Source organism: Callospermophilus lateralis, chromosome 2, assembly GCF_048772815.1.
Source record: "Callospermophilus lateralis isolate mCalLat2 chromosome 2, mCalLat2.hap1, whole genome shotgun sequence".
Lineage (NCBI taxonomy): Eukaryota > Metazoa > Chordata > Mammalia > Rodentia > Sciuridae > Callospermophilus > Callospermophilus lateralis.
Genome location: NC_135306.1, coordinates 21253913 through 21278348, shown reverse-complemented (window position 1 = coordinate 21278348; position 24436 = coordinate 21253913). Strand labels below are relative to the sequence as shown.

Sequence of the window (24436 nt, the reverse complement as noted above, 5' to 3'; positions counted from 1 at the left end):
AGAATAGTTTCCCTGTTTTACTTTTCCCAGACCACATACTATAGATCATCAATCACCTAAATAAGTAACTTATTAGGTACATACGGAATGTTGGAAAGATGCAGAGTGGCTGATGGTGGAAAGATATTCTGGAAATTCTTAGAGCCAGGCTTTTTAAAGCGATGCAAAGGGCTATTGCTGAAATCCTTAGTCAGACCTTGGTCTTCTTGTCCCTCTCGAGGAAGCTGAACTGACTGGTGTTTGGACAACGTAGCACGAAGCACTTTTCCATAAAGTCTCTGACCACTTAAATGGTTCATTGCTAGTGTACAGGAGAAAAGGGAAGTTTGAGTATTAAGTTAGACTCTCAGTAGTATGTCCTAAGTTATCATTTAGTCATTTAAAATTATAGTCAGCTTAAGTGTTAAAAGAGTTTTAAATCCAAAATATTTTAGGGAAATGTATTAAATAACCTCATTTTATTATAATGAAAGCATTTTAAACAAAAAAAAAAAAAAAAAAAGGGGGGGACTACTTTCTAAGCAGAGTGCTAGGAAGTTTCAGAATGCCTGGAACACAGTAAATATTAATGAAATGGTTACTGAATATATTCGTTTTATCTAAAGCAAAGAAATAAAGACTAGTGATGTTTTTCTTTTACTATTGTTATTTTTCCTTTTGTAGTGCTGGGGACAGAACCCAGGACCTTGGGCATGCTGAGCAACTAATAGCTGCTCTACCTGAGCTACATTCCCTAGCCCCTGAGTAGCAATATTTTAATAGTCCTTGTTACAGTATAGCCTTAGAAAGACACTTTCTTATACCATCATTTGGAAGTTTGCCTAAACTTTTGAGCCACTCAACTGTTAAAGAAAACTTCATTTAGAAGGAAAACAAAACCAAATAAAATGAAACAAAATGCCATGTTTATTAAACTTAATGAAAGATCAAATAGATAAATGAACTTCAGAAAAAGAGAGTAATTCGTAATTCAGACAAAACATCTTTAAAACTTAAAGTATAAGCAAGTACAAATAAAATGAAGATATTACCACCAGCAAGTACTCTTATAATATTATATTTCTAATAGCTTTACATTTGTTTATATTGAAGGAAAATTCAAAGGTAGGTGGTCATCGTCATCACCATCATCATCACATTATTATTAATAATTAGTACCTAGCTGAGCTTGACTTGCATCTGCCATCTGAACCAAGGCATTTTCTTTCTTATTAAACATGATCTTCACTCTATGGACATCACCATATACTCCTAATTAGAACAAAGCAAAACAAAAACACTATTTAGTGTTTAATTAATTTTACTCTTTCATACATATTCACCCAAGTCCCAGATCTATTTATCTACTCAAGTTTTTCACTTGGATGTCCCATAAACACTTCAAATTTAATGCGTTCCAAACACGTTCATCCCCACTGCTCTCCCCATTTTCAGTGCTGAATAGCTGTGGATAAATGGTAGCATCATGTACATAATTACTATAGTCAGATACCTGGGAGTCATCTTTCTTTTTAATATTTATTTTTTAGTTTTAGGTGGACACCATACTTTTATTTTATTTTTATGTGATAATGAGGATCGAACCCAGTGCCTCATGCATACTAGGCGGGCACTCTACCACTGAGCCACAATTCCAGCTCAATGGGAGATATCCTTAACATCTCCTTTTCCTTAAACCCTTACATCCAGTCTATTACCATTCACTAGCACCCACAGATTCTATGGCCTAAATTCTCTCTTACATTTGTCCACTTCTCACAATCCTCACTATCATCATAGCTATCACCATTTCCCATGAGACTATGAGAACTACCACAATGGCCTCTTAATTCATCTCATTACACTCAATTTTTTTCTTAATAAGGAGTTTCCCAAAGTGGATTCCACATCCCAGAGAATGGAAAAAATGATTCATATATGGATGTGGGGAAAAAATAATTAATTTTTTTTGAGACTGGGTCTTGCTACATTGTCCCAGCTGGTCTGAAACCCATGAGGCTCAAACAATTCTTCCTCCTCAGCCTCCTGAGTAGCTGAGACTATAGGCATGCACTGCCACACCCTGTTTCAAAGTTTTTTTCCCCCTTGTACTGGGGATTGAACCCAGGGGTGCTCTACCACTGTGACACATCCAACCCTTTTGTTTATTTTATTCTGAGATGGGGTCTTGCTAAATAGCTTAGGGCCTAAGTTCTGAGGTTGGTCTTGAACTTGTGATTTTCCCACCCCAGCTCCTAAGTAGCTGATATTACAGGTGTGTAACACAGCACCTCGCCTCAAACTCTTATTTATACCAATCTATTTATATAAACCAACATGAAAAAACTACATTTTATGAATTTCAATCTACAGATGAAATTAAAAGGTTCTGTGATATAAATAGCATTTTCTTATTTCTCTCCATCCAGTGTATTATAATATATACAGCTTATGCATAAAAGAGTATCATTATCATACTTTGCAATGCAATAAAAGAATGCCTACAAGGGACACAGAGGACAGCTGGTTATCTTGTCAAGCACCTAAAGGCAACTAAAAACCTAGAAATGAACTGTACTTTTCAAATTTAAAACAGAGAAAAGCATTCCAAATTTGCTGCCCTTCTTGGCAATGACAAGTGGCTGAAGTAGATATTCTTTAAAAAACTAAACACACACAATTTGTTCTTCAAGGTATGGGTAATTTTTTAAAAATAATTTTAAAAAATATTTATTTTTAGTTATAACAATAGTGCTTGAGGATGAACCTAGTGCCTCATGCATGGTAGGCAAGCATTCTACCTCTGAGCCACAACCCAAGCCCGAGTAAGTTTTTTTTTTTTTTTTTAATATTTTTGTTTAGTTGTTGGATCTTTATTTTATTTATATGCAGGGCTGAGAATCAAACCCAGTGCCTCACACATGGCAGGCAAGTGCTCTACCACTGAACTACAACCCCAGTCCAAGTAAGTTTACTTTTAAAGAGTCATATGAAGATGTATTATTACCTTCCATGATTTTATTATTGAAAATTACCTAAATTTGCATTATTAAAAAATTTTACAGTGACTACAAATGAGCATATAATTTTCTTTCTCTCTTACTTTTGTACGAGGTTTTCTAAGTAAGGAAGGAAAAGTTCTAAATTGGACTCTGATGATGGCTGCATAACCATGTATTTACTTTAAAAAAAACAATGAAAGCAGGTAAATTGTATGGTTGTAAATTATACCTCAAAAATGCTGTTAAAAAAAAACCTATCAATGCTCAAAGAATTTAGAAACAAACTTTTCTATCTTGTTAAGAAAAAAATCTTACAAATAAAGAATATCAGAGTAGCAACCCAGTTTTTTAACACACTTAAAATAACTTTTAATTCAAGCTGTACTGATTTTTTAACATATATATTTTTTAGTTATAGACAGACATGTTGCCTTTTTTTATTATTAATTTTTATATAGTGCTGAGGATTGAACCCAGTGCCTCACACGTGCAAAGCGCACACTCTACCACTAAGCCACAACTCCAGCCCCACAAGATATACTGATTCAACAGGAAAAAGATAAAGCACAAAAAAGTAGAAAAAACTTTCTAGATGAAGTACAACAAACATTAGTGGATTAGACTAAAAAACTAGTTCAGTAATTAATAAAGTACATCAACAATGAAACAGTTCTATTTAGATTGCTTGTTTTATCCTTGGAATAATGAGCCAAAATGAAAAACAAAATATTTCTTATCCAAAATAAAGCATACTAAATTGTATTCCTCACTACATATTAATTCTTTAATGCAAAAAGATTTTGTCATTAAGAAAACTTCTTAAAATAGTATTATTCATTTTGTTGCTCTCATATTTCTATGCTTGTGTACTTACGCTATATATAATGAGTACAGTAAAAGAAGCAATTTATAAATACTTTAATCCTCCATAAACAGGCATGCTTAACTTTCTTTTTAAGTTAAGCAAGAGGGGAAAACTTTTAGAAATATAGAGGCCATCTTTAAAACATGACTCTCATTAAGACACTCTGTTGTACAAAAACTATTTAATGCCTTAATATTCCTCATAGGGAAACAAACTCCTTCATATATCCTACAGACCTCTTCATCATCTTGTCCTTATGCATCTGCCCAGCTTCAATATCTTTCTTTCTTATAATCTTCATTAGGATCTCTTCCATGTACTAGGAAATCTCACCCACTACTAGTATCTAAAAAGACATTTACTCTCTTCACTTCTGCCTGGCTAACCCATTCTCATTTTTCCTAAGTCAGCTTAACTACCATTTCTACTGAATCCCTGGGCTAGGTTAGGTCTCTCTATTTTATGCACCCATTTACAACCATTATCACCCCTATTATAAAACTTTACTGTAATTACTTAAGTCTTATTCTCTGTTCTACCCTCAGTGTCAAGTACACTACTTGGCATAATCAAGAAATATTATTAAATGAATCAAATGTACTCAATTCATATCTATAGGTAACAATAAAAACAATAAAAATGAACTTACCAAATAGAATAAAAAGCCCATGTGGTGTGATAAGCTGTTTAAAAAGGATAATACAAAATATTAAGTCTTAACTAAATAATTTAAGTAAAATTTTAAAATAATTTTATTATAATGTAATAAAGAGTTAATTTTGCTTAAAGTATTATTTTATACGCTTCCCTATATACTCATAATGAACAAACTTAAGCATTTTGGGGGGATGGGGGAGTATAAACACAGGGCCTCAGACATGCGAGGCAAGTACTAAGATACAGCCTCAGCCCTTTTTATTTTTGTTTTAAAACAAGGTCTTGCTAAATTGCCCAGGCTGTCCTTGAACTTGTGATTCTCTTGCCTTCGATTTCCAAGTAGCATGCATAGCCAACCAAACTTAAAAAACATTTTGATCTAAATACAATCCTAGCTCAGAAGTCACTATATCTCCTTTTTTTTTTTTTGGCGCTTGTGGGGGTAGGTGGTATATGTGTGAGCACCAGGAACTGAATTCAAGGGCACTTGACCAGTGAACCACATCTACAGCACTTTTTTTTGTTATTGTATTTTATTTAGAGACAAGGTCTCACTGAGTTGCTTAGCACCCTGATTTTCATGAGGCTGGCTTTGAACTCTTGATCCCCACATGCCTGGCTACTACTACATCTCTTCTTGAAAGACTACTTATAGGGGCTGGGGATATAGCTCAGTTGGTAGAGTGCTTGTCCTGCATGCACAAGGCCCTGGGTTTGATCCCCAGCACCACCAAAAAAAAAAAAAAGACTATTTACATACAATACATCTCAACTCACATCAGGATTGAGATTGGTGACAAGTAGAACAGAATTTCCTGGTATACCACTTGCTCCAGGAATGGCCATCCTTCCAGTGACAGCAGAGGAGGTGAGGGTAAGAGGACCAAGAGCTCCAGGAACAGCTGGGACTGATAGACCTTTGAAAAACACAAAAAGCATTTCATCCTCTATAGTTATCTGAAGAACTAAACAGTTAATATAATAAAGTATATAATGAAGTAAATTTATGAAGCAAATTCTGTAAATAAATGAAATAAATAAATGAAGACAAAAGCAAACATGGAAGAAAGTATGTCAAGCTACCCATAAAGAATATATCAAAGGCCCGTTTTCTGCCCCACAGAGTCTGTCTGGCAGCTGAGTCCCTTATTTTTTGAAACCATTTACTCAGTACTTTACCATACTTGACAGAGTAACTGAAATCATTGGTCTTCAAAAAAAAGTTGTTAGATTTCTCAGAGGGTCAGTCTATCAACTACAAGCACTCCTGCTATCCCAAAATAAATATATTCAAAAGCATCTTTCTAGTAAAAGCATGCAATTTTCACATTGACATCTAGCATAAAATCAGGAAAGTATTTTTTAAAAGTCCTTCAGCAGAAGCCACAAAGAGGTGCTGGGTAGTTCTATATGCCAGTCTAAATTTTGTCACCTTATTAAGTTGTAAATAAATATTAAAATAATAGATTTACAGAATTCAATATTCTTTTGTAGAATGTTTCAGAGCTCTCTACTCTCCTAGATATTCTGAAATCATTGAATGTTTTATAATACTTTAATACTGACATTATATTAGAACTAATTCTTTAATTTGTTGTTGGTGTTTTGTAGTTGGACGCGATACCTTTATTTTATGTGGTGCTGAGGATTGAACTCAGTGCCTCACACATGCTAGGCAAGCGCTCCACCACTGAGCCACAACCCCAGCCCCAATTTGTTGATTCTTTAAGCTCAATATTCTTTATAACAGTCTGACCACTAGTTTATTAAAACTGTGCAATTAAATTGCAATATATTTCACATTCAGCCTATTCCTATTGAGAATCTAAGAAGGTCTTTACTACCATTATCCATATTGACTATGCAACTAGATTCTCAGGTTGATTGCTTTTTCATGAAATCCACACAGAAAAACCCTTTCTCCATTCCCTCCAATTCATTACTGCAAAGTTTGCTACTGTCTCTATTATGTATTAGCTAAGAGTACAGCTTACTGTGTATGTATTATATTCCACACTGTAAAAGTCTTAAGTCAGAAGCCCTCTCTTTAATCACTTTTTATCTTTCCTAAATATCTACTACTGCGTTTTATATGCAAAGCGTCTCTAAAAGAAATACCTAAAAGGAGGGAAAACACATTGCTGCTTCCAAATGTTTATTAATTAAGCTTTGGGGAGCTTCAAATAAATAAAAACTTTGTTTTCAACAAATTATGTAAAACGGTCACTTAGATAAACTTAAAACTCAACTTCATATCACTTTTTTTTTTTTTTTTGGTTAACTCTATCCTCTCCATCAGAGAGACATTAGTTCAAAACCCCAGATTTAGAATATTAGGGTATAAATTTAAAATATAGCTACATTCATGAATTAGCTAGAATATGGAAATATGATGTATAAAATTGGCTTTATGGCATGCCATTTCCCTAAATTACCAACTTCAGTGTTTTCTTTACAGAGATAAAACCATACAGCATTTTTTCCTTTTCCTTAAGTTGTGATCAAATTCATTTTGTTTACCGTTTATAAAAGAATGGGAGTCATTATCAAAGTACTAATCAACTTCCATCTCTTAATTATTTCCATTATCTAAAGAGAAAAAAAAATCCTTTGAAATAAATAACATGAATAACCTTCCATGGTAATCCTCCAAGTCCCTCAATGAGGGTTGAGGATTTAGTTCAGAGGTAGAGAGCACTTGCCTAGCGCATGCAAGGCCCTGGATTCAATCCCTAGCCCTGCAAAAAAAAAATAAAAAGCAGAAAGGAAAAAAAAAAAAAAAAAAACAACACTAAGCGCATCAGTAAAAAGAGATTTCTCAAATTGAATAGTAAATATTTATTAAATAAAATATTTACTGAGTGTATACTGTGTATTCAGTGCCTTCAAAGGAACTGAAGACACAAAGTTCAGGTCTATTCAACACATAATCAATAAGCCTATTGTTAATGACCTAAGCAGCTCATACATTTTATGTAATAATTTGATTAAAAATCATTTAATGTAGCCAACCTATAGTTGCCTGTGCAAATGGAAAGTATAAGTGATGTAGAACATATAATGGAATGAGTGAAATTCAAATTGGAGCCAGAGAAAATTACTTATAAATAGGAGGAAGCTGTGTACCATACAGTCACTTCTGTGCTTGATATGCCTAATGCCTTTTTTTTTCCTGGTACCAAGGATTGAACCCAGGGGTGCTTAAGCACTTAACCACATCCCTAGCCCCTTTTTATATTTTATTTAGAAACAGGATCTGGCTAAATTGCTTAGGGCCTCACTAAATGGCTAAGATTGACTGTGAATTTGCCATCCTCTTGCCACCACCTCCTAAGCCGTGGAGATTATGGGGCAGGTGCTGCCATGCCCAGATGCCCAATGCTTTTATTCTACATTCTTCAAAATTTTCATTTTTCATCTTGCTCAGTTCCTGGAAAATCATTTGAAAATTATTTCAAACTCAACTTTAAAAGATTCACCTGTAGCTTGAGGAAATCCAATGGCTGGGGCAAATCCAGCAGCCCCTGCATATGGTGAAGAGATTATACCTGGTGCACCTAGTGAGGAAGAAAGAGAAGCTAAAATAAATATACTACCTTCTATGAATATGCTAACCAAAGCAATATAAAATGAGTACATTAGAGTTTATTACCTCAAAAGAAAAATATTACAGAATAAATATTTGTTCAACAGGTGATCTTTAAGGTATTAAGAGCCTCTGCCATTTTGGGGGGCCTAACCACTTTTAGCTGGGTTCAATGATCAAGAGTATAGTTTAGCTGTTCATTAAGTCTTGACTAGGCTGAGATTTCTGGTCCTTATTTAGAGCATTTTTTTTTCTGTATGAATAGTCATCAAACACTCATTAAAATGTACTCTTATCTGTGGTGCATTGTGATGACATAAAGAGGTATGAGATTAAATCCTTGTCTGAGAAGCTTACAAAATGTAAGTATGAATTACAGGAAATTAATATGATGAGGGTCATATAGTGGTGTAAATGGAATGTACCACAAGTGGACTAAGGAGTCACAAGGGATTCACGACGATCAGTTAGAGTAACTGAAAAGCATAATGCTTGGTGTGTACCGGATGATAAAATAAATACTTATCTTCTCTTTCCTCTAAGAAGTCCAGTGACTGTGTATCATCAACAAAAAACAGGAGATAATCCCAATGAATAAGTCAGATCTTGCAGAAAAATAGTGAATGTGGTTTGGAATATGTAAAATTTGATGTGGTAGTAAGATATTTAAATGGAAATGCTCACAAGGGGAAAACTCAGAGTAATTATCACAAGCAAACACACAGATTTGTAATCATCTGTGCTGAAATAGATGTGAACGCTGTACAAATCAGAGCTCCACTAAAAAAAGCCAAAGAGAAAAATAGAAGAGAGCCCAAAACACAGCCTGAGAGTATTAGTACACTTCAGCAGAAGGAAGAGGAATATTCTACAGAAAAGAAAAAGAGAAGAAAAAAAGAAAAAGAAAAAGAAAAGGAGCCCAAGAAATAGGGGGGAAAAAGGTAGTGAATTATACAGTACCTCAGGATCTAGTTTTAAAAGGAGGATCTACAATAAAATTCACACAGAGTAAGTAAAAAAGGTATAATTGTTTTAGAAAACATACATTGCAAAAAGTCAAAGGGAGAGTTTTGGATTGTTTAATGACAAGAAGATGAACATATTTATAAGCATAAATATTCAGGCTATATTTTCCAGAGGAGTTAAAAGCTCATATAATTTCCAGTCTCTTTACTAGAGAACTGTTTAACTTAAATATGTAGATGTAATTTAGCGTCATTCAAGAAAATGTAGATCTGCGAAGATAGAACCACCAGAGATAAAGTACAAAAAACAGACTGAAAAAATAAATGATAAAATACAGGAGATTGAAATACACCCAACAAACATATGCATTATTCATTTATTTTTACTGCTGAGGAATCACTGAACAAAGCAGATATGAATCTTTGTCCTTGTTAAACTTAGACACAAGTAGGCTCAAGATCATCAATAAAAATGATTCATTCATTCATTCATTAATATAGTTGTACATTAAAGGAAGATTTAATAAGTCTTCAAAATAAAGCCTGCAGACCTATCTCCATAATCCCATTGACTGGGGAGACTGAGGCAGAAAGTTCAAAAGTTTAAGGACAGCCTGGGCAACTTAGTGAGATCCTGGCTCAAAAAATAAAATTTTAAAAAGGGCTGGAGATATAGTTCAGTAGAACAGTGTTTGCTTAGCACGTGTGAAACCCTGGGTTCAATAACCACAACCAGAAAAGAAAAAAGGAAAAGCATGCATTTCTTTGTAATTCACTTTGTAATTATGTCATATGTTTCTGCAAAAAATAAAGGCAGAAATGACATGTGCCACAGAAGCTTTAAAAGGCATTGAAAGTTTACACCAGTTCTCTTATTCTTTATGCTCTGCCACAAGAACAACAAAACACCTTCCGCAGGGCCCTATATCACAAGAGGGAGGAGTGCTGTGAAAACTGATTCACAGCTGCTGCTGAGGCATGTTAGAAAAATGTTAATTGCCATAAAGTGCTGATGAGGGCCAGTTTTCAATCACAGCCAAGTGGCTAATACAGATGGCTATGGCGAGTGAAGCAGAATGTTAGCCATTAAGTATTAGAGAAATAAGGAAAAAATTTGAGATAACTATCACAAAACATTTAATACACATCAATTAAAAAAAAAAAAAAACGAACTGGCAAGCAAATATCTAAACTAAATTTTGAATCATTTCCCAGCATAGGAATTTGATTCCTAGGAATCAAATAGGAATGATTAATAGGAATATTTGTTTAATTTTGACAAAAGGATGATTTATAAAGTTTTTATGAATTTATACTCCTCAAATGAGCAAAACCAGAAACATTTTAGAAAAGTAACCTGTTAAACAATAATCTAATATTATTTTATGAGAAGATAATGCAAACCTTTAAAAAATGGTTTACAATTTGAATGACTAGAAATAGATATTTTACATTTGGAAATGTATCACCATGACAGCAATCAAGGCAATTTAAATTAAAAGAGGATTACATTTCACCTATGAAATCAGTTTATCACATAATTTATAATAGCAAAATTCTAAAGAAACTAGCTTAATATTCCAACTGGAGAATGATTAAATAAATTATGAGGTACTAGACAAAATATAAGACCATTTAGTATTAAGAGTATGCACTATAAAAATAACAACTACATTAAAATTTTTGCTCGACTCAAAGAAATGCTAATTATTCTGATTTGATTATTACACATAAGTGTATTGGATTTTCACATTGTACTCCATAAATATGGACATAGTGTTAATTTTACAAAGGACTATGTAGTAGATAATACTACTGTATAGATATGAATTTCCTGATTTTTAAAACTGGTATTTTTTTCAATATTTATTTTTTAGTTGTAATTTGACACAATACCTTTATTTTATTTATTTTTATGTGGTGGCAAGGATCAAACTCAGGGCCTTGCACATGCTAGCCAAGTGCTTTACCGCTGAAACATAACCCCAGCTCCGATAACCAGTATTTAGGTAAGAATGTTTTTGAGTCAGAAATGGTGACACATGCCCTTAATCCCAGTGACTCAGGAGGCTGAAACAGGAAGATTATAAATTTGAGGCGAACTTGGGTCAATTTTGGGAGACACTGTCTCAAAATAATAAAGTATATTATGGAGATGTAGCTCAGTGGTAGAGCACTACTCAATTCAATCCCCAGCACCACCAAAAGGAGAAAAGAATGTTTTTGTTCTTAATAAATATGCAATGAAAATGTCCTGTAACAAATTAGAAAAAGTAAAATAAATATATAAAAAATAAATAAATAAGCAAGCAAGCAATAGGTATTTAGAAGAAAAAAAAACATCATGCCTGCAACTTATTTTCAAATGGTTTAGATAGGGAAAATAAATAAAAACAAATAAATCAGAGAGATGATAAAGTAAATGTGGTATGATGCTAACAGTTGTGGAATCTGAGTGAAGGAGTTCTTAGTGCTATTCTTGCAGCTTAAGTTAATTCAACACAAAGTTACTAAGATACTAAATATTTTAGAACATAAGTATGTATCTTTATAGCCTCAGAATAACAAAACATTTCTTAAATAAGACCCAAAAAAGGGGTTGGGGCTGGGACTCGGTGGTAGAGTGCTCTCCTAGCATTCGTGAGGCACTGGGTTCGATCCTCAGAGCTACATAAAAACAAAATAATAAAGATATTGTGCCCACCTATAACTAAAAAAATAAATGTTAAAGAGCCAAAAAAGAACAACTATAAAGGAAATAATATACAAACCTAACTGCAAAAATCAGTAAGCCTAAACCCAGAGAAAATATAATATATAATCTACAAATGACAGGTATCTGGAATACATGAAGAATTCTACCAATAAAAAAGAAAAAACTAAAATAAGAAACCAAATACAAAAACAGACAAAAGAATCAAAATTAAAAGAGAGGATGGCAAATAAACAAAAAATAGTTCAACTTTCCTGGAATCAGGAAAATGCAAATGAAACTACAACGATAGGTATTATTTTACACACACCAGAATAGTAAAAATTAAAACACCCCATAATGCAAATATATACGGGTAGGATCCTTTAAAACAAAATATGGCGCTATGTAGTAAAACTGAAAAAAATACATACTCTGTGTGACTCAATAATTAATTGCAGATACATGTTCTCTAGAAAAAAATTCTTGTCCAGAAGACACAAGAATGTTTATAGTATCATTATTCACAATAAACTCAAATTAAAAATAACTCAAGTATCTATCAGTAATAAAATGGATTAACAAACTCTGGTACATTTATCCAGTGGGACAATATACATTTGACTATACTGAGAATGAATGAGCCATAGTTCCATATATGAATATGGATGAATCACAAATGCCTAATGTGAAAGAAATAAGTCACAAAAGAAACACAGCATGATTCCACTTATGTAAAATTCTAAATATAGGTTAAAAAAAATTAGGGGCCAGGGTTATGGTTCAGCGGTAGAGGGCTTGCCTTGTACGTGCAAGGCCTTGGGTTCGATCCTCAGCACCACATATAAATAAATAAATAAATACATATATATATTAAGTTAAAAAAGTAGCATTTAGGGCTACATAATAAAAGTACTAAAAAGAAAAACAGAAAAGAAAAAGAACAGTCATTATATTGGGGGTTGTGGTTATCTTGAGGCAGGCAGAGTGCGAAAACAATCCATGAAGAAGGGTGCAGGAGTGATCGTCAGTACACATACATGTTTTCTTTCTTTCTTTTTTGTTTTTAACTTTCTATAGATGGACAGAATGCCTCCATTCTATTTGTTCGTTTTTACGCGGTGCTAAGGACTGAACCCAGTGCCTCTCACGCGCTGCCACTGAGCCCCAGTCCCAGCTCCCATGTTTTATTTCTTAACCTGGTAGTCACAGCATGGGTATTTTAAAATACATTTACTTGAGGGTGCACGGGGGCAGGAAAAATGGTGGCATGAAATGGACATCATTACCCTAGGTACATGTATGAATGCACATGTGATGTGATGCTACATCATGTACAACTAGAGAAATGAAAATTTGTGCTGCAATTGTGTACAATGAATCAAAATGCATTCTGCTGTCATATATACCTAATTAAAATAAATAAATTTTAAAAAGTGCTTTCAGAAAATGAAAATAAAATACATTTACTTGTTTTATAAGTTAGTTTATAGGTATATGTTACTAAAAACAGGGACAGAACGCTTCTGACTTGGACCTAGAGACTTTTGACTATATTGAGTCAAAAAGTTGTGCTGCAACCTTTAAAAGAGAACAGCCAGTGAGGAAGGCATAAAGTAGGGAGAATGTGGTATTGAAGAAGCTAAGAAAGGAGGGAATAGTGAACTGTGTCAAAAATTAGTGATAGGCAAAGAAGAGAAACTTTTACACAATATGTAAAACATATTTTTCTCTGATGAATCACTCAAGATGGAAATATTATTTTGCAATGACTAAAGATTTATTAATAACAATGAAAAAGAATGTGAATAGTGATACTTTATATTCAGAAAGCAAAACTCTTAACCATATTTTCCAAATGTCCTACTCCCACAATACAGAACATTAATTACACCATAAGTATATATTTAATTATTAAAATAAACACCGTCTTGCATTTGTTAGCCCAGTTTTGGCAAACATGAATTTGCCTTAACTACAATCATTTGTTATTAAAATGGTAATGACAAAGACCTTTGGTTCTGCCAAATCAGGCACATACATGTCAAAAACAAAGTTTATACTTAAGTTACAGAATGTTTTCTAGAAAACTATAGGCAACTAATTGGTTGTTCTTTAATTCTTTAATTTTCTCACCTACAAAAGAAGATGGATTAAATACTACTTAAGGTCTCAATTAGTGATATTGCTTGTACTTTTATTAATGAAAAATCCAATACCACATAAACTTAAAGATAAAAGTTCTTTTTAAAAACAAAACACAATACCTTTATTTATTTGTATGTGGTGCTGAGGATAGAACCCAGTGCCTCACACATGCTAGGCGAGAGCTTTACCTCTGAGCCCAACTTCAGCCCAAGATGTTAAGTTCTAATGTTTAAAAACACAAGATAAATTCTTTTCTTTGAATACAGGAAAAACATATGATTAGTTAAGGCCACTGATTTAAAGTATCACTATTTAAAAAGAAAAAATAATTTTCAAGAGCACTTATGGCAAAATTGTGCTGACTATAAATCAATTTAATTTTTAAGAATCAATTAGAAGCAAATAGTTGTATAACTTATAAGTAATACCAAAGTTAGAAAATAAATTTGTAATTCAATTTGAGACATCTACTTGTTTTGACAAATAATAGAACTTTCTAATATTAAAGAGTTAATGAGGGGCTTAGGCTGTGGCTCAGTGGCAGGGCGCTTGCCTAGCATGTGTGAGGCCCTGGGTTTGATTCTCAGCACCACGTATAAATAAATTAATAAAATAAAGGTCCATACATCTAAAAAAATAAAATAAAACAGAGTTAATGAGGGACTGGGGTTGTGGCCAGCAGTATAGTGCTTGCCTAGAACATGCAAGGCCCTGGGTTCATTCCTCAGTACCACATAAAAATAAAAATAAATAAATAAGGAGCTGGGGATATGGCTCAAGTAGTAGCGTGCTCAGCTGGCATGCGTGAGGCACTGGGTTCGATCCTCAGCACTGCATAAAAATAAAAATAAAGATATTCTGTCCACCTAAAGCTTAAATAAATAAATAAATAGATAGATACAGGTGTTGTGTCCAACTACAACTAAAAATTAAATATTTTTTTAAAAAATAGATTTAATGAATGGTCATATTTGTTCCAAGATTCTTGCTTTCCTTTAGAAATTCTGAAAAAAAAACAAAGAAGGCTAACTTAACAGATTAATAAATGAAACTTATAACTTCAGAAAACTTGCTTTGTGGCCCAAAAAGGAACTACTCACCAAAAGCAGCAGCCATAGGGGGTTCAAGAGATGGCTGGCCATCACCAGTAGGAAGATCTAAGCGAGTGAAGTCTCTGCTTTTGTCATTATTATATTTCACATTAAGGCTGGTGAGCTTGGAGAAGTCAATACGCAGAGTGCAGCATGCATTATATATATTCTGGCCATCCAGAGCCTAAAGCACGTGAGAAAGGGACTGATGTTTTTGCAAGACAATAACACTGATGAATCAAATAACCTCTACTGTGACAAAGAGTGGTAATCAGGTATAAAGCAGAGAGCAATGGACAAAATGCCAAAGAACTAGGTTTACTTTCATCCCTGTCACTATGAATCTAAGGGAGAAAAAAAAGATGCTGAGCCTCAATATATATTTGTATAAAGAAAATAACATCTGGGGCTGGGGATGTGGCTCAAGCAGTAGCGCGCTCGCCTGGCATGCGTGCGGCCCGGGTTCGATCCTCAGCACCACATACAAACAAAGATGTCGTGTCCGCCGAAAACTAAAAAATAAATATTAAAATATTCTCTCTTAAAAAAAAAAAAAGAAAAAGAAAATAACATCCATCTTATCTATGGTAGAAGCAAACAAAAGAGAAGAAATATAAAGGCTTGGGAAACTACTGTACATTAATATAGAAATACTAAGCTGCTACTATGGCAACTCTGCCTACAACAAACTCTAAACATGATAAACATAAATGAGTGTTTAAAGATATTCCTATTTCACATTTCACCTTAATTATTTTACTATAATTTATATAGATTAAGATGAAACAAAGCCTTTGTAATTTGTATTTATCAGAAACATAATATACAAAATATTATCTGCCACTTATTCTTTTGTGAATTTATCCTGTAATACTTTAACAATGAGCTGAAGAAAATTTGGAGTCAATTATGATAAAAAAATCAGTAATCCCTCCCTTTGCAAGAATAAAATCTTACCAACAGAATAACTGTCACTGCTTCTGATTTTTGTGATTTCTATAACTTGAATTTATAAAAACAGATACCAGAAACCAAAAGCACATACAAATGAAACAAATACATTAAAAACTCTGATTTACAATAAAAGTAATTAACAAAAGTCATTGTGCTATTAAAATGGTACAAAATAATATATGCAAGAAGGCTATCTTCCTAATTGAGGGCTAGACAGTGCATGATATACAAAAGAACTATAAGCCTTAGTCTCTAGTCTCTAATTCGAGCAGAAATTAGAAATGATTCAGGAACAGAAGACAGAATAGCACTGGAGATAGATCTCAACAGACGTATGTAATATAAGCAAATTAATGTGAAATTTGTTATACTATCAAGTTAAATATCTGTGTACTTTAAAAAAGCATGAATTGACAACACCATAATTCTTGAGATAATATTTTCACCAATTTAGAGCTCAACAGAAATGAATGCTGAAAATTTTTCAAAAGTAGTGAAATCAATTTTAGCTAATTTAATAGGACTAAATGAAGTACAAAGGGCAAAAAACCTTTTCTCTTAGATTACATCAGGAGTACTGTGCTCAAATTCTAGACATAACAAACAGCAAAGAGTCTCAAGAGTCCTGAGGGGCAAACTAGAGATTTGAAACCATTTCTATGAGGAAAATAATAATTTTTAACTAGGGGAGGGAACACATGCGATTATACGGTTAAAAATGGTTAAAATGGTAGATATTACTTTATATATTTTATCACTATTTTAAAAATCACACACAGTAAACTAAAAGAGAGAACACATGATGGTTTCCTTTAGAAAGTGATTAAATGAAAAATAATCATAATTACCATTTTGGCATAATGTGCATTCACTGGGTCAGCATACTGAAGCAAGGCTTGAAATTGATTATTCTTTGTAAAGGTGATAATCTTCAAGACTGTTCCAAATTTAGAAAATATCTGGAAACAAGTTCATATTAGTTAAATCTAAGGAAAATATTAAATTAATGTACCTTTATAAATACAATCTGGCTCATGAATCCTTTTTAAATGAAAATAATTTTCTCTTTTATTAAAACTGTTGGTATGCACCCCCCGCCCCGAAAAAAGCCAAACCTAAAATGTTAATGTTTCAATACCCATTCATGTCTTGGAAGAATACCTTGCACACAACAAAACTCAAAACATGTAATCTACTTCATAACATGGATAAATGATAAATAGTAAAACAGAAGGTGAAAACAGAAGTTGATAGTATAATGATGTTACAAAAGCACATTTCACCCTTGGAATCAGCATATACTTCTGAAGAATTTGGTTTTTTTTAAACTTGTAATCTTAAAAACAAAATTTATTTTTATTGGCATATTATAAATAATAGTGGGATTCATTATGCCATATTCATACACACACATAATTTGACCAATATTATTTACCAGTACCATCCCTTTTCCTCCTCTCTTCCCTACTCCTAATTCACTTATTCAACTCTACTGATCCCCCTTGTATTATTATTATTTTAATACATTACAAATATATATAAGTGAAATTCATTGTAGTATGTTCATACATAGACACATGTATAATTTGGTAGATTTCAATGTCCATGCCTTCTGCTCCTCCCTTCTTCTTGATCCCCTTCCTCTTACTCTGTTGTTCTCCTTTTTATTTTGAGGAGATCCTTTTTTTTAATTCCCCTTTTTCCTTTTCTCTATAGTCCATGGGAGAGCAAATATTATGCACGTATAATTATAGTATGCAGATTTTGTTCTTTTGGATAAATACTGTTATGGTTTAGGTATCTCCCAAAAGCTCGATGTGGGACAATGGAAGAAATTTTAAGGGTAAAGTGATTGGGCTTTGAGAGTTTTTTTCATGTGGTGCTGAGGATTGAACCCAGCGCCCCGCGAATGCCAGGCAAGCACGCTACAGCTTGAGTCACATCCCCAGCCCTTTGAGAGTTTTAACCAAATCAGCAAAATGATCCCCTAAAAGAGATTAACTGGTAGTAACTGTAGACAGGTAGTTGTGGCTGAAGAAGGTGGGTCACAGGGGTTATATATTTCGGGGCTGATGAGCTGTGTTCTCTCTGCATTCTGATGTGATTTTCCTCTGTAACACCCTTCTGCCATGATGTTCTGTTTCACCTCGAGCTCTGCAGAATGGAGCCAGCTGTCTATGGACAGAGACCTCTGAAATTGTGAGCCCCTAATAAGATTTTTCTCCCCTAAAATTGTTCTTGTCAGGTCTTTTGGTCACAGTGGTGAAAAAGCTGATTAAAATAAATACCAAGGAGTGGGGACAGCTGGGTTACGTGGAAGTTCCATTCCTAGTCTTTTGAGGAATCTCAAATCTTTCCAAAGCAGTTGTATTAATTTGTAATTCTACCAACAATGTACCCTTTCCTCCTCATCCTTGTTCTGGAAGGTTTTATAGCCAGAAAACTTAGAGGTTATTCTATATCAAATATTCACAGGGTACTATTCTAAGTACTGGGAAGATAGCAGTGAAGACTATAAAAAAATAAATATTATGATGTCTAGTCATACAAAAATGTTACAAATAAAAATAGAAAAGGGGAAGGGTGAGACTGAAACATCGTGCAAGTTGGGATAGTGCAAAAGTGGTCAAAGAAGATCTTGCTTAATTGTTTTCTGAGAAATGGAATAAATAAGTCTTCCTGACAGATTCCTAGTTATCAAGTTCTTACAAAACTTGTTCTACCACAGTAGCACTGAGTCATGGCTATTGTTACTACTGTCTCATTACAAAAGCTTATCTAGGTAGCATAAAACAATAAAACATTTTGTTTTCCTTTGTTAATCCATTGTAAAACTAGATCTTAATGAATAAGAAATTTGTCTTTCTGCCTGTGAGAATAAAAAGGTTAACCATTTCCTATGCTAATAAGATTTTGCCATTACTAAGTATTATGTATAAGTGTGCTGAATAAGCAATTAGTCCTGCTTTAACAAACAAATAAAAAATAAACTAGACAACCTCAAAATTTTGGGCATCAAAGGACACAATCAACAGAGTGAAAAAGCAACCAAAGAATGGGATATAACATTTTGCAAACCCTGTTTCTGACAACACTCAAGATATATAAAGAATTCCTACAAAAAAAAAGAAATCCAATTTAAAAATGGGCATAGGATTTAAATAGACATTTCTCCAAAGAAGATCAAATGACCAATAAGCAAGGAAAAGATAATGACGATCACTAACTACTAAGGAAATGCAAATTAAAATTACATGAGATAGCTGGGCACAAAGGCACACGCCTGTAATTTCAGCTACTCAGGAGGCAGAGCAAGGAGGATTGCAAGTTCAAGGCCAGCCTCAGCAACTCATAAAAACTGTCTCAAAATAAAGTTAAAAAGGAAGGGAACGGAGGGCTGAGGATGTAGCTCAATGGATAGCAACCAGTTTCAATCTCCAGTACTACAAAGACACATGCACATACCATATCACTCACACCCTGTAAGATAATGTGTGTATATCCATAAAATAATGAAGTGTTAGGGGAGGATGTGGAGAAAATGAAAACTTGTAAGCTATAGGAGGGAATGTCAAATGTTGCAGCCACTATGGAAACAATATGGCAGTTCCTAAAAAAATTAAAAATGACCATGTGAATCAGCAATTATACTTCTAGGTATACACCCAAAGAATTGAAAGCAGGGACTCAAAGAGATACTGGTACACCTAAGCTCAGAATAGCATCATTCAAAATAGTCAAAAGGAAGAAAAAAAACCAAGTGTCCATTAATAGATGAATGGATAAACAAAAGAGGAATATTATTAATTCTTTTTTTTTTTTAATATTTATTTTTTAGTTATCAGCGGACACAACATCTTTGTTTGTATATGGTGCTGAGGATCGAACCCGGGCCGCACGCATGCCAGGCGAGCGCGCTACTGCTTGAGCCACATCCCCAGCCCCTTATTAATTCTTAAAAAGGAAAAAAATTCTGTTAGATGCTACAACATCTTCAAGACATTATGCTAAGTGAAATATGTAGTCAAAAAGACAAGTACTGCATGATTCCACTTATATGAGAAACATAGAAAAGTCAAATTCATACAGAAAGTGAAATATCACTTGCCAGGAACTGGAAAGAGTAAAAAATGGTGAGTTATTGTTTAATGGGTACAGGAGTTTCAGTATGAAAAAACATTGGGGAAACATAGTGTTCAGCGATGGCTGCAAAAAAATGTTGTGTTAGCTTTTCATTACCGTGACCAAAATACTCAACATGAATAAGTTAAAGGATAGTTATTAACAAATTAAAGGAGATTTACTTTGACCCACAGTTACAGAGGTTTCAGTCCATGAACATCTGGCTCATTACTTTGGGCCTTAGATGAGGTCAAACATCATAGCAGAAGGGCATGGCAGAAGAAAGCTGCTCAGCTCACAGCAGCTAAAGAGAGAGGGAAGGAGGGGCAGAGCTCAAGTGACATTCTTACATGGCAGCAACTTAGTGAGATCCCTGTCTCAAACAAACAAACAAAAAAGGCCCCCAGTGATTTGCTTCCTCCAATTAGGTCTCATCTCCTACAGTTTCCATCACCTCCAAATAGTTCATTCAAATGAGTAATTCATCAGATCATCAATCCACTGATGAGTCTAGAGACCTCATGATCCAATCATTATTAAAAAGCTTGACCTTTTAACACTGCTAAATTGTGGGACAAGCCTTCAACACAGGAGGGTTTTGTTTGTACTAAGGATTGAATCGGGGGTGCTGAACCACTGAGCCACATCCCCAGCACTTTAGGATCTCTCTGAGTTGCTGAGGCTGGCTTTGAACTCACGATCCTCCGGCCTCAGCCTCCTGAGTTGCTGGGATTACAGTTGTGCACCACCAGTCCTGGCAACACAGGAGTTTTTGCCAAACACTTCATATTCAAACAATATCGAAATGTGAATACACTTAATTCCACTGAACTGTTTACTCAAAAATGGTAGTTTAATTTAAAATGGGAAACTTTATGTAATATATATGTAATCACTTTTAGGAAGATATATATATATAAAATACATGTATCAACTGAGCGTTTTCCCCCCAATAAAAGAGCAACATTACAACTTGTTTTTTAAAATGAAAAAGGGAGAATGAATATAACAAGTGTTGAATCTCCTTCGTTTATATTGCAGTCAAGGTAGGGTCCTAAATTACACACCAGATTACATATACCCCTGCTTAAAATCATTTACTATGAAGCTGGGGTTGTAGCTCAGAGGTAGAGGGCTTGCCTCCAACTCATGAGGCCCTAGGTTTGGTCCTCAGCACCACATAAAAAAAGAAATAAATAAAAATAAAGATTTAAAAAAAAAAAAAAACTTTACTATGCACTCATAAGCATTTGCCTTGGTATACCTCCTCAACCTGACATTTCTTATATCACAGAATTTACATGAACAGTATCAATTGGCTATACTTCTCCAAGTATAGCAAGTGATTTCAGACTTCTATGCCAATACTTATGGATTTTCCCTTTTTTACTGAGTATAAAACCTAGTAAATCTTCATTTAAAAACAGTTCAGAAAGCAATGGAACCAGAAAATTGTTTCCCCCAAATCCCAACAAAGTTAATTCTCTTCTCTAAGTATTATCCCCTTCTTGCCCTCATATAGTTATTTACCTTGTTGTTGTACTTATATTAAGTAAAATTCTTGGCATAAAAGAGTACAAAGGTAGGGGCTAGGGCTGTGGCTCAGTGGTACAGCACTCGCCTAGCACGAGTGAGAACCTGGATTTGATCCTCAGCAACACATATAAATAAATAAAGTAAACGTATTAAAACAAACAAAAAATACAGAATTCGGACTGGGGTTGTGGCTCAATGGTAGAGTGCTTGCCTTGTACGTGTGAGGCACTGGGTTCGATCCTCAGCACCATATAAAAACAAACAAAATAAAGGTACTGTGTACAACTACAACTAAAATATATATGTGTGTGTGTGTATATATGAATATATATATATATTTTTAAGAGTACAGAGTAAAGTGCATCTTTTTTTAATTTGTGTAAAGTGCTTATAATAATAGAATAACGATGGTATGCAAATTTTAAATGATAAATATTCTTGATGAGAAAGTAATAAAAACATAGTTTGCTCTAAAACTTGGGATACTTATATACTAAATTATGCTACAAAGCCTAGTCAATTTCCACTTAACTTTCAGATCTTATTAATATTTAGATTCTTTCACCAAATTTAATAATCACCTGATACTTATCTTTACTGACAGCTTATATTTGGTTGTGATATTATTATTATTATTATTTTGTAGAGCCAGGGATTGAACCCAAGGCCTCACATATTCTAGGCAAGTGCCCTACTACTGGGCTATATCTCCAGGCCCTTGATTGTATGATTTTTATATGAATATGCTAAGAAAACAGAACTGAACTGGCTAGCATGGTTAATGCTAGCCCCCTGAACTGTATTCACCAAGCAAGGAGGAACTAAGATCCATCTGAAAATTTTTGAATAAAATAAGGAGAACCAACATCAGGAATCCAGAAATGCCTGAAGTGCAACTTTCAACACCTTTTCATAATTATCAAAATAGTAAAGGGGCTTGGGTGGTGGCTCAGTGGCAGAGCACTTCCTAATACGTGTGAAGCATTGGGATCAATTCTCAGCACCACATCTAAATAATTAAAATAAAGGTCCATTGACAATTAAAAAAAAAATTTTTTTTTAATAGTAAAATTTCAGGGGCTGGGGTTGTAGCTCAGTGGTAGAACGCTTGCCTAACATGTGTGAGGCACTGGGTTCGATTCTCAGTACCACATATAAACAAATAAATGAATAAAAGTCCATCAATAACTAATAAAAAAAAAGTTTTTTTAAAAAAATAGTAAAATTTTGAAAAGATATAGTCTAAAACATAAAAACTCATAGAAGTTTTATATATACAAATTTGTTTTTAGTAATTATAAGGTCTTTGACTCTATTGACTAATATGTTTATTTTGCTGCCATAGATAAAAAAGATTACATTCTACAGGTCTCCTGTCTTTTCAGATTATAAAATGGGACTAAGAAGATATTAAAGGTCAAATTCTGATAAAATTATTCTTCAGGGTGATTTTTTTTTTTTTTTTTTTTTGAGATGGGTTTTTGTTTTTGCTATATTACCCAGGCTGGCCCCAAATTCCTGGGCTCAAGTCATCTACCTGCCTCCCCACCATCCCCTGCGAACTGCTGGTATACCCCTGTACCCAGTTCCAGAGTTGTTATTATTATTATTGTTATTAATGTGGTGCTAGGAATTGAACCAGGGCCTCATGTATGCTAGGTAAGTGCTCTACCACCGAGCTATATAGCCAGCCCTCGAGGTAATTTTTTAAAAAAATATTTATTTATTTATTTTTTTAGTTTTCGGCGGACACAACATCTTTGTTTGTATGTGGTGCTGAGGATCAAAACTAGGCCACTCGCCTGGCGCTACTGCTTGAGCCACATCCCCAGCCCCCAGGGTAATTTTTATATAGGCAGAATTTGCCAGAAATTGAAAACGTTCACTAGTATTCACTTGTGAAAAGAATATTTATATCAGAACTTTTATTGTTTGTTTGTTTATTTATATTTTTCAATACTAGGACTGAACCCAGAGCCTGAAGCTCTGAGCTACGTCTCCAGCCCTTTCATTATTTTTATTTTTATTTAATTTTAATTTTGAGACAGAGTCTTACTAAGTTGCCTATGCTGGTCTTGAATTTGAAATTCTTCTGTCTTGGCTTCCTAAGAGGCTGGAATTATAGATAACACAAGAATATTTTACTTTAATATTAAACTCATGAGTCATAATCTGTTAATAATAGTGTTTGTAATCAACAAAACAGGAAAAATTAGGAAATATTATTTTACATTAATGTTCATTCTTTTATTTAGTACCATGATAACTTGTTTTCTCAAGCTATATATCTTTATTACAATTAAAAAAATTAGTCCTGGAATGGGGATGTGGCTCAAGCGGTAATGTGCGCCCCTGGTATGCGCGGGGCGCTGGGTTTGATCCTCAGCACCACATAAAAATAAAAAGATGATGTGTCCACTGAAAACTAAAAAATAAATATTAAAAAATCTAAAAAAAAGATTAGTCCTTTCTCTTAAAGAGCTCTATCTGAAATTCATAAATTATTTCCTTATATATAGTGCCTGAAAGTGATAGATTATATGAGAATACTGTTGTGAGCTACTTTTTTAGTACATCAAGAAACTTTTTAGTATGCAGGGTTGAGAGGTTACATAAGGGATCAGCTGATAAATTTTCTCTCTACCTACAAATGCTATCCAGGTAATGCTGTGCAGTCCAGTGGCTTTATACCTATACATATACTGATGATTATCAAACTCCAGATTGGAATTCTTCCTCTGAATCCAGATTTATCTCCAAACTGTCTCAATATTTCTCATGTGTCAATCTAATAGATACCTCAAACTTAATATGTCTAAAACCAATTTTGATTCCTGCT

At 33.8% G+C, this 24436-nt stretch overlaps 1 protein-coding gene across 6 annotated transcripts in view; it reads right to left on the bottom strand.

The window, feature by feature from the left end:
* Ptbp3 (polypyrimidine tract binding protein 3) overlaps positions 1-24436 on the bottom strand; it is a 96181-nt gene that overhangs the window by 8649 nt on the left and 63096 nt on the right. For all 6 annotated transcript variants that reach the window (XM_076845679.2, XM_076845676.2, XM_076845674.2 and 3 more), the window contains 7 exons: positions 16788-16898; positions 14995-15169; positions 7983-8060; positions 5281-5420; positions 4496-4529; positions 1159-1251; positions 85-301 (listed from right to left, as the gene is read on the bottom strand). In XM_076845679.2, the coding sequence (XP_076701794.1) occupies positions 85-301; positions 1159-1251; positions 4496-4529; positions 5281-5420; positions 7983-8060; positions 14995-15169; positions 16788-16898 (848 nt within the window). The remainder of the gene's footprint in view (positions 1-84; positions 302-1158; positions 1252-4495; positions 4530-5280; positions 5421-7982; positions 8061-14994; positions 15170-16787; positions 16899-24436) is intronic.